Source organism: Elgaria multicarinata, chromosome 7 (genome assembly GCF_023053635.1).
Source record: "Elgaria multicarinata webbii isolate HBS135686 ecotype San Diego chromosome 7, rElgMul1.1.pri, whole genome shotgun sequence".
NCBI classification, from domain to species: Eukaryota; Metazoa; Chordata; class Lepidosauria; order Squamata; family Anguidae; genus Elgaria; species Elgaria multicarinata.
Window position 1 is genome coordinate 88958052 of NC_086177.1, and position 15487 is coordinate 88973538.

The 15487-nt window shown below is 41.2% G+C and overlaps 1 protein-coding gene across 3 annotated transcripts in view; it reads left to right on the forward strand.

The window, feature by feature from the left end:
• The window catches only part of RIMS2 (regulating synaptic membrane exocytosis 2), a 422508-nt gene that overhangs the window by 50598 nt on the left and 356423 nt on the right, over positions 1–15487 (forward strand). For all 3 annotated transcript variants that reach the window (XM_063131026.1, XM_063131028.1, XM_063131027.1), the window contains one exon: positions 13160–13370. In XM_063131026.1, coding sequence (XP_062987096.1) covers positions 13160–13370 — 211 coding nt within the window. The remainder of the gene's footprint in view (positions 1–13159; positions 13371–15487) is intronic.

Below are 15487 nucleotides of genomic sequence, written 5' to 3' on the forward strand. Positions count from 1 at the left end.
CCTAGTCCCCGTACCCTACTATAAGTAAACTTGTATGTCTAAGTGACATATATCAATATTATTACTTCTTTTTCCCTGCCTCCATTTCTCTCATGTTCCTCTTTCTCACTTATGTTGATTTATATTGAAAGCTCCTCGGGACAGGGCCTATACTATCATATGTTGGTTATTCCAAAATGGATGGAATGTCGACATGAGGAACCTCGACAGTGGGTCTTCTCTGTAGTTGCACCCACCATCCGGAAAACCTTCCCTCATGCAGTTCAGGAGGCAGAAAATGTAACATCCTTTAAACATCTTTTCACACAGGCTTTGGCTTGGCTGTAACTGCTGCTGGGTTTATTTTGGTTTTATGTGGTATTTTTTAAAACTTTTAAAGCTTTTTATTATGTTTTGATTTGTTATATTTTATGTTTCTAATTGTGAACTGCCCAGAGAGCCTTAGATATTGGGCAGTATAAAAATGTAATAAATAAATAAATAAATAAATAAATAAATAAATAAAACAATTCTGACAGTAGTTAGATCCCAGCAAAAGCTATCAAAAGGCAAAGTAAATAAACCTAACAGATATGGTGTGGTCTTAGGGATTGTATCCTGTGACCAATTCTGTTTGGCCCCAAGGAGGTAGCTTGGTCAGATTATTCCTTCTCCTTGTATGAAATAAATACAATGACAAGATTCAGGAAATGTATGGTGTTTGGAACTCTAGGATTCTTCCCACCCTCATTTATGTTTCCAATCTCTCTTTTGTGAGGACAGAGTCTTTTTAATTGACAGAATTGTTTCTTTCACTCTTTGCATTTGGAACCTTGTGCAGAGAAAAGAACTAGGAAAAATGAAGGAGTAGGAAAGAAAAGTATTTGACTCAAAGAAAATTCAAAGGGAGAGAATGATCTCAGGATGCAATTTTATTGGCCTAATTTACACCAAGCAGGATATTGCGGTGTGAAAGTGGTATGAAAGCATTATATAAAAGGCAGGAACCACACCAAGCAGGATATAGTGTATGAAAGCGGTATATGGTATGTGTCAATGGGTCCCAACATTTGTCAGTACGTTTCAATACTGCTATAAAGCAGTAGTGTGGCTCCTGCTTTTTATATATCACTTTCATACTGCTTTATTAGTGCAATATCCTGCTTGGTGTAGATTAGGCCATTCATGAAAAGCCCAATGCATTTCAGCCTCTTTCTTTTGTTAGGCCTTCTTCAAAGTGCTATAAAAATGCCTGCAGAGATTTCTACAGCAGATTGTCTTGTACTGTAAAGCAAAGTAATCCCATAGATTTGTAGAGAAGTATCGTGATAATGGACTTACATGGTTGAGAAAACGCTGCAGGTTCATATGCAGATCAGACTCCCTGAGCTATGTTGAAAGTAGAGAGTTGGAGCCATATGTCTGTGGGTAAGTAACCAAATAGCATTGCTGTGCTCTGATTAGTTGAGACAATTCCATTCAGTGTAATATAATGAGATTCCTCCAGGCTTCCTTTTCTTGGCTCACAATGGCTCATATCACTTTGCCAAAAATTGTGTCTCCTGCTGTTTTTTCCTCCTTATGGCACCTAGGCCTAACCTACACATTTAGAGAACTAGCCTTGGGACATGATTGCTCACTACACTTTGGGATTCCATAGACAGAAAGCTAGAGGGGACCATCTTGGGTCACGTTCACTGAACATGCGTAATATGGGTTGGTGTGATGTCATCACATATCTTCATACACTTTATTTATGAAAACAGGGATAGTGATGTGTGCTTGTACCACCCTATTTTTATAACCAGGTCTTTTGCCTGATTCTCATCCCTTCCTCTATTAAGCATTACTGCAGACTCTCCTGGACTTGCTGTATACTTTGTATTAAGTCACTCCATTTACTCCACAGTAGTGTGTCTTATACTATTTACCTGTACGCCACCTCGAGATCCCAGTGATAATAGGGCAGGATACAAATGTTTTAATAAATATATAAAATAATAAATAGCCTGTAATACTATACACATTTACTTGGGTATAATATTAGAATGTATGACTTGTGGCACAGACTTGCTGTTTTATTCTTGTTTTGTACAGTGTCATGTGCACTGATGGTGCTATATAAATAAATAAATAAGCCCCACATTGACTTAGTAGGAATTGGGCTCTTAAATGTGTGATTTAAAATCAAAGAGCATAATTTGTTCTTTTGTTTAAAAGCAGAGGGTCTATTTGTTGTATTTGTTTAAAGATATTCTCAAAAAACATAACTATCCTATAATATTTTATCAAAAATTATAACTGAATTTCACCAGCTGTAGTCTGCCATTTAACAGAGTGCCTTAGGCCTTTGCTAGACCACAGGTTAGCCCGGGGTTCTCGCCTCTGTGCATCCAGATGACGCACAGGGGATCCCGGGATCAGGCAGGGGTCAACCGTCCCTTGCCCTGGGATAACGGGCACCACTTTTGGCCCAGTATTTCCCGTGATCTCAGGTTAAGCCCGAGACTGCGAGCGTGTAGCCCATTCCGCCACTTTTCCCGGCTACTGCAGTTACTTGCGAGTAGCCGGGAAAAGCGGCGGATGGAGCAGGGTGGGGAGATCAGAGCCAGGGGGAGATTGGGACAAGGGTGGGGAGATCAGAGAGAGGGGAGATTGGAGCCAGAGGGAGATTGGGGCAGGGGGGGGGGAGATCGGAGCCGGGGGGTGGGTTGGAGCTGGGGGTGGGGGGGGGAGCGGAGAGAATGATTTTTTAAAATAAAAAAACTTACTTAAGTGCATGAGCATTTGTGCGCATCCAGCTCCTTTAAAAATAAGAAAAAATGGCAGACGCGACGGGGCTTTCCTGCAGCCCGTCGCATCTGACGTGTGGAGGAAGCGACAGCCCGTGCTACTTCTAGTGCGAGCTGGCCCCTCCACACCACCGGATTATCAGGTAGGTCTAGCAAAGCCCTATGTCATATGGGACACTATCTGTGTGGGTGTAAGGAAGGGGGACAAACCTATTCTTCTACCACATGAAGACTTTTACCAGCTTGGTAAATATTAGAACACTGTGGCCTGGTACAGACAACACACTAAACCATGCTGCTTAACCACAAAATGCTTAAGGGAATGCGTTCCATTAACTATTTTGTGGCTAAGCGGGATGGTTTAGCTGGTTGTCTGAACCAGGCCTGTGTGTCTGTGTTAGGGGTTCTATATCAGTGTGGGTTTCATAGTGGCCATATGCATATATGTATATAAACATGTCCTAGACACTGGATGTATCCTCTGTCAGTGACAACACTTGCAACTCATACTACAAGTCATACTAACAATATTTTGAACAACAACAACCCCCCCCCCATGATCTCATCAAAAGATAAGATAGGGACAGTGGTTTACAGTAGGCATGTGCTCCGCTCCGATTAGAATCGCAGAAGCAGGAGCGAATTGGCCTGCTCCGCCTTGCCCAGAGGCGGAGTAGAAGCGGACCGCGGACCCCTAGAAGCAAGGCGAAGAGAAGCGCCCATTTTCGGAGCGCTCCGGTTTCCGCGTTCCGCTTCTATCGCCATCTTGAAACATTTCGCCCATAGGATTGCATTGCGGAAAAGAATCGCAGATAACTGTGTTGTTTTTGAAGCTATCTTTCTAAAAATTCTTGTGCTTGGAGAGTCATGGATGGGGGTAATTTTGAGACTACTCTCAGCTCTCTGCGTGGTGCGGGTCGCGCGCTAGAATTCTTTAAAAAACCGGTGGGAAAAATACCTTTTCCGAAGGGCTGAGGGGCAGAGTCAACTCCCGATCATGATCACATGATCCCAAAGTTGGAGGAGGGGATAGGCAAAACGGGTAACTTGGGATTCTGGGAACTTCTCTTTCTTAGTCTGAACGGACTTTTCCCAGTGTTTTTTAAAACAGTAGCCCCACCAAATACACAAACACAACCTGTGAAATCATATACTAAGCCAATAATAAGAGATAGAAACACAGCACTGCTACCCACCCTAACTTTGGGGAACAACTGAAAAGATGTGGTGCAAGGGGATGAGCTCCCCTAGGGCATCCCATGTGGACGTGCCCCCACTCTCTCCTGTACTTGGAGGGCCATTAGAGCCTTCCAAAGAGAGTAACCCGGTGGAGCAATGCCTATCATGAGTTGAAGTGACAGTTCTACTTCTTAGTGGTGGAGCAATGTCTTTCATGAGTTGAGCTGACAGCCTTGCTTCTTAAAAGACTAGTTGACCACCAGTCAAATTGGCAGCTGCTGCTTCCCCCTCCCCTGGGCACGTCCCCCTATTGCTGGTAAAAGACAGATATAGCCTTTTTAAAAAAGTTCTTCTTGTTTATTCAGCAACACTGCTGCTTTTAATTCCACTCCTCCTTTGTTTATTTATTTATTTATTTATTTATTCCATTTTATATGCATTACTGGCTTATCCTTGGCTCACTTCCTTATGCCCCCCGAAATGTCTGCTGCCTGCCTGCCTGCCTTCTCTCTCTCCTCCCCTGCCCGCCTCGCAGGGATGTTGTGTGTGTCTGGCTTTGACTCAGGGGAGAAGTCTTCCTGCGCTCACTTGGAGTTTTGGAAGTTCCAAATCCATTTTTCAAGTGTGGAAGAAGATTCATACTCCCCAATTCATGGCATGTTGGGATTTCCTTTGAAATGGCCCCATTGAGATGTCTGCAGGTTTAAGCCCCGCCAAAAAACAGGGGATGATGGGACTGCCTTGAGTCTGGGCGTGCATCTGTATCCCTGGATAAGCTATCATGGTGGTGAGTTTGAGATTTCTAACGTTCAAATTGACGGAGCTATCGAAAGGGGTGTGAATGGGGTGTTGGATTTTCATAAATTCCCCAAAAATCAGGGGATGATGGGACTGCCTTGAATCTTGGCATGCATGTGTATCCCTGGATAAGCTGTCTTGGTGGTGAGTTTGAGGTTTCTAACGTGCAAATTGACGGAGCTATGGAAAGGGGTGTGAATGGGGTGCCCGATTTTCATAAATTCCCCAAAAATCAGGGGATGATGGGACTGCCTTGAGTCTTGGCGTGCATGTGTATCCCTGGATAAGCTGTCATGGTGGCGAGTTTGAGGTTTCTAACGTGCAAATTGACGGAGCTATCGAAAGGGGTGTGAATGGGGTGCCCGATTTTCATAAATTCCCCAAAAATCAGGGGATGATGGGATTGCCTTGAGTCTTGGCGTGCGTGTGTATACCTCCATGAGGTGTCATGGTGCCAAACTTGAGGTTTCTAATTTTCACAGAAAAAAAGTGGTATACTTTTTTAGCTTAATGCAAGCCTATTGGGGGGGGGGGAACGGAGCTCCGATCCGGATCCGGAGCTCCGAGCGGAGCGGAGCAGACATGGGCGGAGCGGGGGCGGAGCGAAGCAATCCGATCCGAAAATCACGGATCTGGAAGTGAAGCGGAGCAGGGGGTCCCTGCACACCCCTAGTTTACAGGGTTTATGACTGTCCCTAGTAAAAAGGGGCCATTGGAGCATTTTTTTTAAAAAAAAAAATCACTTACCACTGTAACATGTTGGAGAGAACAGAAGGAACAAATAGAAGTGCTGCCTCTAGTCACTGTCATAAACAGATCTCTGAGACCTTGTGAATGGCTTTCTTGACTCACATGCATTTCTGTGAAAAGATTCTAAGCTGATGGGAGCCCATTAGGGCCTATCTGTGCATAAAAATACAAGTTCCTTCAATCTGCTTGTTTGAAAAAGGGTACAACATTGTTTGCAAAGTTTGGAGTGCTATGCTTTATTTTTCTTCTTTTTCTATACACACACCACGTATATTTGCTTGCAGTGCTTCCCTCTTTTTATAATCAGTGGAGTTGTCTATCTGTAGAGATTGGCATCTCTACGAAATACCAAAGCCATAAATAACATTCTCTGTGGTGGAGAGGAGGTGATATGCTTTTTCCAAACATTATATGAAGACTCTCACCAGCTTGGTAAATGTTTTAACTGGGCTTAACTATTCCCCTTTCTCCCTTACTATGTAATGTGGCAGCCTGATTTTATCATGATTATCTGCCACCCATCGTCTAATAGCTCCCTTTTTATGTATTATTTTATTTCCTGCCAGTGCCTTTGCCCTATTTTTACTTAGAGTTTTAATTATAGAAACAGTTTTAATCTGCTGCATTAAAATCATTGCATCACCAACTGTGGTAGTGCAGCGCATCAGTGGCTAAAGCATCATGTATAGATAACTCCAGGTCTTTTTTTTTTACTGTCACACATACACAGCTCTGAACAGTGTAAGATTAGATGATGGAGTGGTAAACACTCCTGATCCCTGACTACGCTAGCACACCCAGCATTGTTCATGCTTATCTCCTATTCATTAAAAAGGAAAGCCATCAAGTAAGAACAATACTGTTGCAGCAGTAAAAGGATACAAGTTACTTAATAATTCAACACTCTCATGAATGTTGTAAATGATGTGGAATGAACTCATTCTACTCCTGATACTGTAATGTCCAGGGGTGTTATATTTCTGAGTTAAGGTAGACTGATCTATTATTTGGCACTATGTTTATTTTCGTCACGTGAGATGAAGTCTTACAGAAAGTTAATTCTGCATTTACTAGTACAAGCAATATCTTCCCAGTAGTAGCAGATTGTCAGAGTTGCTTTAAAAAAGATGGCAGCTATCTATTATTCATCATCTCATAATACCTGAGATAGCAGGCTCTTCATAAGTGTAATAATGTTTGTTTTTGTTATTTTTACACTGATACGTTTAAAAGATTTCATTCCTTTGATGTTTTACTGTAAATTAAAAGTATATTTTACTGAAAACATGCTGGCTGAAGGATCAGGTACACATGCTGGATTTGGGGGCTGATGTCCAGAACCCCATAGTCTATGCACACCCCCAAATCAAGAGAGGTACTGGTTCCCCTCTATTTGGCACTGGTTAGGCCTCATCTGAAAACTCAATCCAGACAAGACTGAGATGCTGTTAGTGGGTGGTTCTGCTGACTGGATAGAGGGTGTCCAACCTGTTCTGGATGGGGTTGCACTCCCCCTGAAGGAGCAGGTTCATAGCTTGGGGGTTCTCCTAGAACCATCTCTGTCACTTGAGGCTCAGGTGGCCTCGGTGGCATGGAGTGTCTTCTACCAGCTTCGGTTGGTGGCCCAGCTATGCCCCTACATGGACAGAGATAACCTGTCTTCAGTTGTCTACTCTCTGGTAACCTCCAAGTTAGATTATTGCAATGCACTCTACGTGGGGCTGCCTTTGAAGATGGTTCGGAAGTTGCAGCTTGTGCAAAATGCAGCGACCAGATTGTTAACGAGGACCAAAAAGTTCGAGCATATAAGACCCACTCTAGCCTGCTTTCGTTGGCTGCCTGTATGTTTCTGAGCCCGATTCAAGGTGCTGGTTTTAACCTATAAAGCGTTACATCTTCTGGGACCACAGTACCTGACAAAGTGCCTTTCCCAACATGAACCTACCTGAACATTACGTTCAACATCTAAGGTCTTCCTCTGGGTGCCTACTCCAAGAGAAGCTCAGAGGACAGAATCAAGAGAGAGGGCCTTCTCTGTGGTGACCCCCCAACTGTGATACAATCTCCCTGATGAGGTTTGCCTGGCACTGATATTGTTATTTTTTTTGGAGCCAGGTCAAGACTTTTCTCCCAGGCATTTAGCAATATGAAATGAGCTTGGTTCTGTTTTTTTAGGCTCATAGTTTTTAAAGTTGTTATAGTGGTTTTAAATGTATGTGTATATTGTATGTTTTTGTGGTTTAAAATGTTTGTATATTGTTTTTAAGTATATAAATATTATGTAAGCCCAGAGAGCTTCAGCTATGTGGTGGTATACAAATGCAATAAACCATCATCATCATCATCTTGAGTATTGCGTCAAGTTCTGGGCACCACTCTTCAAGAAGGATGCAGACAAGTTGGAGGGAATTTAGAGGAGGGCAACCAGGACGATCAGGGGTCTGGAAACAAAGCACTATGAGGAGAGACTGAAAGAACTGGGCATGTTTAGCCTTGAAAAGAAGACTGAAGAGAGACATGATAGTACTCTTCAAGTACTAGAAAGGTTGTCACACATAGGAGGGCCAGGATCTCTTCTCAATCATCCTAGAGTGCAGGTCACGGAATAATGAGTTCAAGTTACATGAAGCCAGATTCCGGCCAGACATCAGGAAAAACTTCCTGACTGTTAGAGCAGTACAACAATGAAGCCAATTACTTCTCCCACAGTAGAGGCATTCAAAATGCAGCTGGACAGCCATCTGTCAGGTATGCTTTAATGTGTATTCCTGCATTGAGCAGGGGGTTGGACTTGATGGCCTTATAGGCCCCTTCCAGCTCAACTATTCTATAATTCTATGAAATAACTAGGGTATGGTAGGTGATGGGAAGCAGCAGCAGACAGGGCCAACATCAGCACCTGAGCTGGTATGGCTCATGGCACTTGCATTGCTCACCACAACCTTCTTTCTTCCTTCTTATTTTTAAAGGCATTTTATAGTCAGAGGGCATCCAGGCATGTACGTGGTTACATATGTCAGTTTATTATTTTTACTCTAAAATATATATTATCCTTTTCTACAACAAAATTGTGCTTACTCCCAAGTAAATTTGCAGTATCCAATTGGACATGAGCACTAACATAAATCCCCAGAAAACCCATCACAGCAGCTAATGCTATTTGGATTGCACTAGAAGTCCCTTAACACTCTTGTCCAATTGGATACATCCCACTGTGTTTAGCAGCAGGGCTCATTTTATTCCTGAAATCATGATGGTGCTGTTATTTAAGTGAATTTAAAATGCAAAACTGCACATACTCTATTTCTTTTTCATTAGGGTTGGCCGATTGTTTTGTTTTATTTTGCTTTGCTTTAACATACCAGGAATGTAGAATCAGTTGTGAAGCATGGAATAGTGGTGAGTAGTGATAGGGAAAAAAGAAATGTTTGTTGTGTGCTTGAAAACAGAAGTAATATGCGTGGTAGTTTGGTAAGGCCATTAAGTCCAGAGTCTAAATTTAGCTCGGCTAAGATAGTGGAAGAAGTTATGGAACATGAACTTTGATAATTAAAGAGCTACTTCTAGTAATGAGAGAATCCCCCCTTGACTCAATTAGGAATGTGCTTGATTAATAAAAGCTATGTTCCCAAATATGAGGAAATAGTTTTCCCTATGTGTGAGCCTCCCCAAATTCTCCTTAAAGCTCCTCAATCCTGCCCTGCCACTCCCTTCTCTTTCCTAAAATCTACTAGGCAGTGGTGATGGCAGTGACCATGGTGCTTCTCTGGGCCTAGTCGCCAGTGTTTACAGCACAAGACAATCTGTTATAAGAATCTCTGCAGACATTTTTATAATCCTTTGAAGAAGGGCTAACACTACAGAAAGAGGCCAAATCACATCAGATTCTTCATAATAAAGTCATTTACAGCACCCTGAAATTATTCTCTCTTTTTTGTGTTCACTTACCCACCTTGCATCTTTACTTCTCTGCAAGCCCTCTTTTCTTTCCTGGCATCTGAAACAGCAGCATTCCAAGTGGCAGCATTCTGGGGGAATGTCATTTTCCAGGTTACTTCAGTGTGTCCTAGGTATGGCAGGTTTCCTGGAAACTTAAATGTCCCAGGTCTCTGTACCTGTAATATCACTTGATAGTGGAAGGAACCCTGTGACTTATAGCTTCCTGGGTGCCTGCCTGCTATTACTACTGATCATCTGGTTGCCCTAGAAGTTACTTGTCCCAGTGCTCACAGCTGACCTGGGCAGGATCTACACTACTGCTTTAAAGCACTTTAAAGTGCTTTATAACAGTTTTGACAACTGTTGGGGCCCAGGACACACTCCATATACAGTTTTCAAAACATTTTCAAAGTGCTTTAAAGTGCATTAAAGCAGTAGTGTAGATCCCCCACATAATGGCACAAGATTTGTAAGACAGGTGATCGTTATGTGCTGGAGAAATTATTTTTTGGAACAGGCAAGAATGAACTTTAGTGGCATCTCTAACTGAAACAGTAAGCATTGAAACATTGTTACCAAAGAGAGTAGAACAAATACATACTTTCTGAGGAAGCCTGCAGTGTTTATTCAGTACTGAACATTGTGAACAAAAAGAGCAAGTGACAGATCTACCAGAATAATTCATTTTCTTCTCTCCCCCCTCAGCAGGTTTCAGTTATTTGTTCAGATTCCATAATGCACAGCTGCCTTCAGAGGGATATTTTTAGCACAATAATTGTGTATCATTCTTAGCATTAGCATTACTGAAATAATATGTATTATTTCATTCACTCGATATTATGTGCTTTTTACCTTTATGTACATTTACCTAACATAGTTGTAAACATTTTAAATCCTCCTTTGTGCTTTAGTTCTTCTTTGTTGTGGGTTAGTAAAGCAAACTGGCACAATTTGTAACACTCACTTTAGCAAACTACATTCTCTTGTACTCTCTAATGCTCAGGTTACCACCTCTTAATTCAGAGGGCACTCTTCTATTAATTTTAAGGATGGGCAAAGGTTCAACAAATTTGAGCCAATGTTTTAACAGTCGAGCTGACTGTCTTGTTCTCCCATTCCGAACAGATGAGAGTGGAACCCCACTACAGTGTACCAGAAAGTTTTATCTAGGTACTTCTCTGCCTCTCTCAGCTTTTTCCAAGTTAAGCTATCTAGGCTTTGAGGGAACAGGCTTTCTCACTAAACAAAAATTTACAACTTCTGCACAGAAGGCAAATATTTATGGATGTGAGATTCTGTGTAAAGCACCTGTTGGTCTTATTGATTCATATTTTTGTTGGTTTTATGAGGTTTTTTCTCTCTCAAAAGTGGGTTCTGTTACATAAGGCTTAGCTGCACTTCTGTGTTTTTGTTTAATTTAGCTAGTATAAAAAGCATTATATGTTTAACTTAACCCCCATGGCCATGCAGTGAGACCCTTACAGCAACCTAAATCATTTGTTACCCTGTCAAAATGCTTAGTTGTCACAGTTGCCAAACTCAGTCATTGGAGTTCCCTTTGCTCAAAGAATTCTCTTGCAGAGATCTAAATATATATATCTGCCTCCTGTTGTAGCAAATTACCATGGTGGTAAGGTATATAGGTAATGCTAGGAATTAAATTATATCTGGAATGCTATAGGAAATACATACAGACTCTGAAGGACCAGTTCAATATGCTTCTGATGGTTCATACCATTGAGAAGATGAGTCCCTGTATTTTTCACTAGCTGTCTCCTTCAAACTGTCTTCAGTTATCTTACATAGCATGCATTGTAGTCTGTATAGAAAGGAGTGAAAGACAATTTTGTCTTATGTGAACCCGCCCAGAGAGCTTCGGCTATGGGGTGGTATACAAATGCAATAAATAAATAAATAAAATTGTTTGGTTTGAGTAACAAAGAAAATGTACAACCTATGCATTAGATGGAGACACTCCTAGGCTGTACCCTGACAATGCAGGTGCCTGGGAATACCAAAGACACCATATGGTCAGACCTTATCAATGAGAGGTCAAATGTTATCCATGGGAGTTATTCAAGATTGCAGGAGCTATCAATCACCCCAAGGAGCTGTAATCAATTAAAGCTTCTAAGCACATATTTATCTTCAGATCTTGATGTGATTTCACTAAGCAGTTGGAGCTCAAATAACATAGAAATAGAAATGGAGGCAGACCCATTTTTTTCAATCAGGGTTTTTTCCTAATCACATAGAAAGCAGTGGATGGAAGAACAATTTTTAGAACAAAAAGGGCACGCACTGAGCAAAGTTGAATCCCCCTATGATGTTATTCTCAGCCAAGCTGAGGGATGTAAGTAGTGAGTGTGTGAAGGACCAGCTCCCCACACTAAAATGTCTCCTTTGTTCTAAAACAGACTTTTCCCACATGGGCTCTCCAGATATTGTTAGTCTGCAACTCCCATAATCTCTGAACATTGGGCATGCTGGCTGAGGATGATGGGAATTGTGATCTAACAGCATCAAGTTGCAAAAGGCTTCTCTTAAAATTTGGACTACTGCTTTATACATAATTGAGCCAGACCCAGATTTAAACACAGGGCTGCTGCTATCACATATAGTTTGAGTGTAATAGATATTTCGAACAGGGAACAAGTCAGAACTGAGCACAAAACAGAAGGAACATATTTTATAATACAATTCCTATTTTTTCATAATATTGGATACTAGTCATTCTTTGTATTGCTACTATATATGCACACTCAGTGAAATTCTGATTCTCAGAAATGGGCACAGGACCTCTTCACACATAAAACTCTGGAATATGGTCTTTGGGTAGCAGGAAGCACATCTTCTTTCCCTTCTGTTTACAGATAAGACATTGGGCTACAGCCTCCCCCTTATTACGTCCCATGGGGAGCTAAACTATGGGATCCCTGAGAGGATCTTCATTCTAGTGTCCTCTTATCAGTAGGCTTATTGGGCTCATTTACAAATCTTTTTTCCTTTGAAAGGCACAACTAAGAAAGCATTAGAGGATTTACAGCCTCCATTTTTGGGGGTGGGGAATCTAATCCTCAGGCCCTCACCTAACCATGTTATGATGCCCACAGAGTAAATGCATTTTCTGGTTCCCCATTTTTCTTTCCCACTGTGGCCAGTTGTAGTGAATAGGCCAATTAGATTAGAATAGAGAGTGTATTTACATCCTTGAGCTTTAAGGAGGGAGAGTTGGTAGCTTAGCCCCCATGTTTCCCAGAGTTTACTACGTTCTAGCTTTGCCTGGCTATTGCTATTCAGAGCTCTAACATGACCTACAGGGTAGAGCGTAGTTGGATGATATTTCCTTATAATAGTTTTACAGAACTGGACAAAACATAAATTTACCTGTGCAATTCTTTTAAACTACAATGTAATCGATGAATTGTGGGAATGTGCGCTGTGCATGAGCTGATTCTAATTTCCTGAAACAATCTCCAAATGTAACATTCATAGGTTATTTCTGGACATCTGAATAGGGGTACTTGGGGTTGTTCACGGATCCAAGTTAATCCAAGAACAACCACTATTATGTCCAAATGGGGCCAATACAACATGTGCTTTTATAATGAAATTAACCAGCTGGGTAATAAAATTTAATTTTAAAAAATATAATCAGCTGACAGACCTATTTTCTTATTCTTTCTTAAATGTTATAAATCTTTTGCTATTTTCTTCTGCAGGAAATTGCACCAACAGTTTGAAATGTATAAAGAACAGGTGAAAAAGATGGGTGAAGAATCTCAGCAACAGCAGGAGCAGAAGGGTGATGCTCCAACCTGTGGTATTTGCCACAAAACAAAATTTGCCGATGGTTGTGGCCATAATTGTTCATATTGCCAAACTAAATTCTGTGCACGTTGCGGAGGAAGAGTGTCTTTACGCTCAAACAAGGTAAGATACATGTTTACAATGACTGTGCCTGAACTTTTGTTTTGATGTTGGTTAGTGTGATCACTTTGCAAATATCTACTATTCCTGGTGTGTGAGTTCAGGATGAGATGATGTTGTCCTAATTCTAAGTGGCAAAATAGAAGAATTAGTGTATATCAATATCTTCTCCAAATCCCAGTCACAGCCTTGAAGCTGCTATTCACCCTCAAAGGTGTTATCTGCAGAAGTATCTCCTTTACGTAAAAATAAACCCACATCTGTTCTTCTAGATTTCTAAGGGCAGTCACAATTTTCAGAGGCTGATTTAGATTTTTCATATATTGTAGAAAATCTAACATGTAAAAATGATCCATCACATGAAAAATGATATTCAAATTATATATTACACACACGCACACAAATATAAATAACCAAGTATGCACATTATATACAGTTCTCCGACTTACACTAAATATATTTCGTATATGGTCCTTGGTTCCGAACTGCCTTCTTTCCTATCCTGGCTGTAAAGGAATGAAAGCCTATTGTGGGTTGCCAAAATGTCAATGACATATAATTGCCATACTGTGTGGAATTGTAGATTTAGAATAAAAAACAGCAAGTGCAACAAGTGTTGTAACATGAAGTGCTGCTGTTGAAGTTTCCAGACACTCCATTACATTTCCCCTTCCACCCAAGTTTCTGTTTTTTTACACCTTCAACAATAAGTCAGCATTCTGTCAGCACACTGATGCCTAATCTACACAAAGCAGGACATTGCACAATGGAAGTGGTATATAAAAGGCAGGAGCCACACCAAGCAGGATATAGTGGTATGAAAGCGGCATGTGGTATGTGTCAATGGGCCGCAACAGTTGTCAGTGCACTTCAATACTGCTATAAAGCAGTAGTGTGGCTCCTGACTTTTATACACTGCTTTCATACCGCTTTCATAGTGCAATATCCTGCTTGGTGTAGATTACGCCTCAGTCTTCATTGTACTGTTTCTAGGGTTCCTCCTCTCTTAGGGTTTTTTCCTAGATATATTGTGTACTGCAAACTTTGGGGTTACTCCCAAGCCTGCTGATATCTTGTTCATGGGTGATGTGATTTTGGCTATATAAGTGTGAGCGTTCTTCACTGAAGATTGGTATTAGAATATGCAAGTGGAGTCTGCAGCAAAATGTTGCAGTGTATCCCTTGTGTGCATGTATTACCTAAATCTGTGGCTGAGGAGTTGAAAAAACAAAAGTTAGCATGACACACAGGGGTGCCTGCTCTAACATGAGTTTTCATGGGCAATATTTTGGGTAGTTTTTGAACATTTATGCAAGTCTGCATGGAAGTCAGTGGAACATGGGGCTTGTATATGCAACTGAGTGCTTTATTTCCTTTGGGAAGAAGTCTGAGGGCTAAACTATGCACTATGTTAAATACATAGTGTGCAGCTGTTTCTCACTCCTTTATTTACTTCCACAAAGGTGTGTGGGCCCCTGATTTGGTTCAGGACCACCATGCATGGGTAGGGGAGTTTTAAACCCTCCCACCCATCTACTTTTTTTAAAAAATTGTCTCTCGCCACTCAGCACATTGGAGGGAAAAGAACTCCATTGGTACCAATGGAGTTTTGTTGTTGTTGTAAACCATTTAGTGCCCGGCTGCAGACTTCAGTGTAAACTACACTGCAGGGTCATACATTATTTTCTCCCAGTCAGAGCCCTTTCCGACCTAACCTATGGGGACAATGAACTGCAGTTGCCTTAGAATTTGCATGAACATGGTTATTTTTCTTTATTTTTTTGCAATAAATAAGAAGTTAGAAAGAGCAAGAACTCTTTTCTTTCTTTCCATCTTTTGGAGGGTTTTGTGTGTCTGTGTCTGTGTTGTATACATTTCTATTCCCAGCTTCATTGCAATTTTGGATTTCTCTCTTGAGTTATAAAACCAGTTCTTACTTCAGTCCCTAGAGCCAATAAAAACTAGTTCTCTGTGTGAACCGAGAAATGGCCTATCCATAAAATGATATTGTTATCTCTACAATTTTTATATTTATGTATGTTTTCCTCTGTCCTCCTTTTCCAGCTACTGCATTGCATTTCTCCTGCCCTTTTGTCTCTTTCAATATTAAGTCATCATTA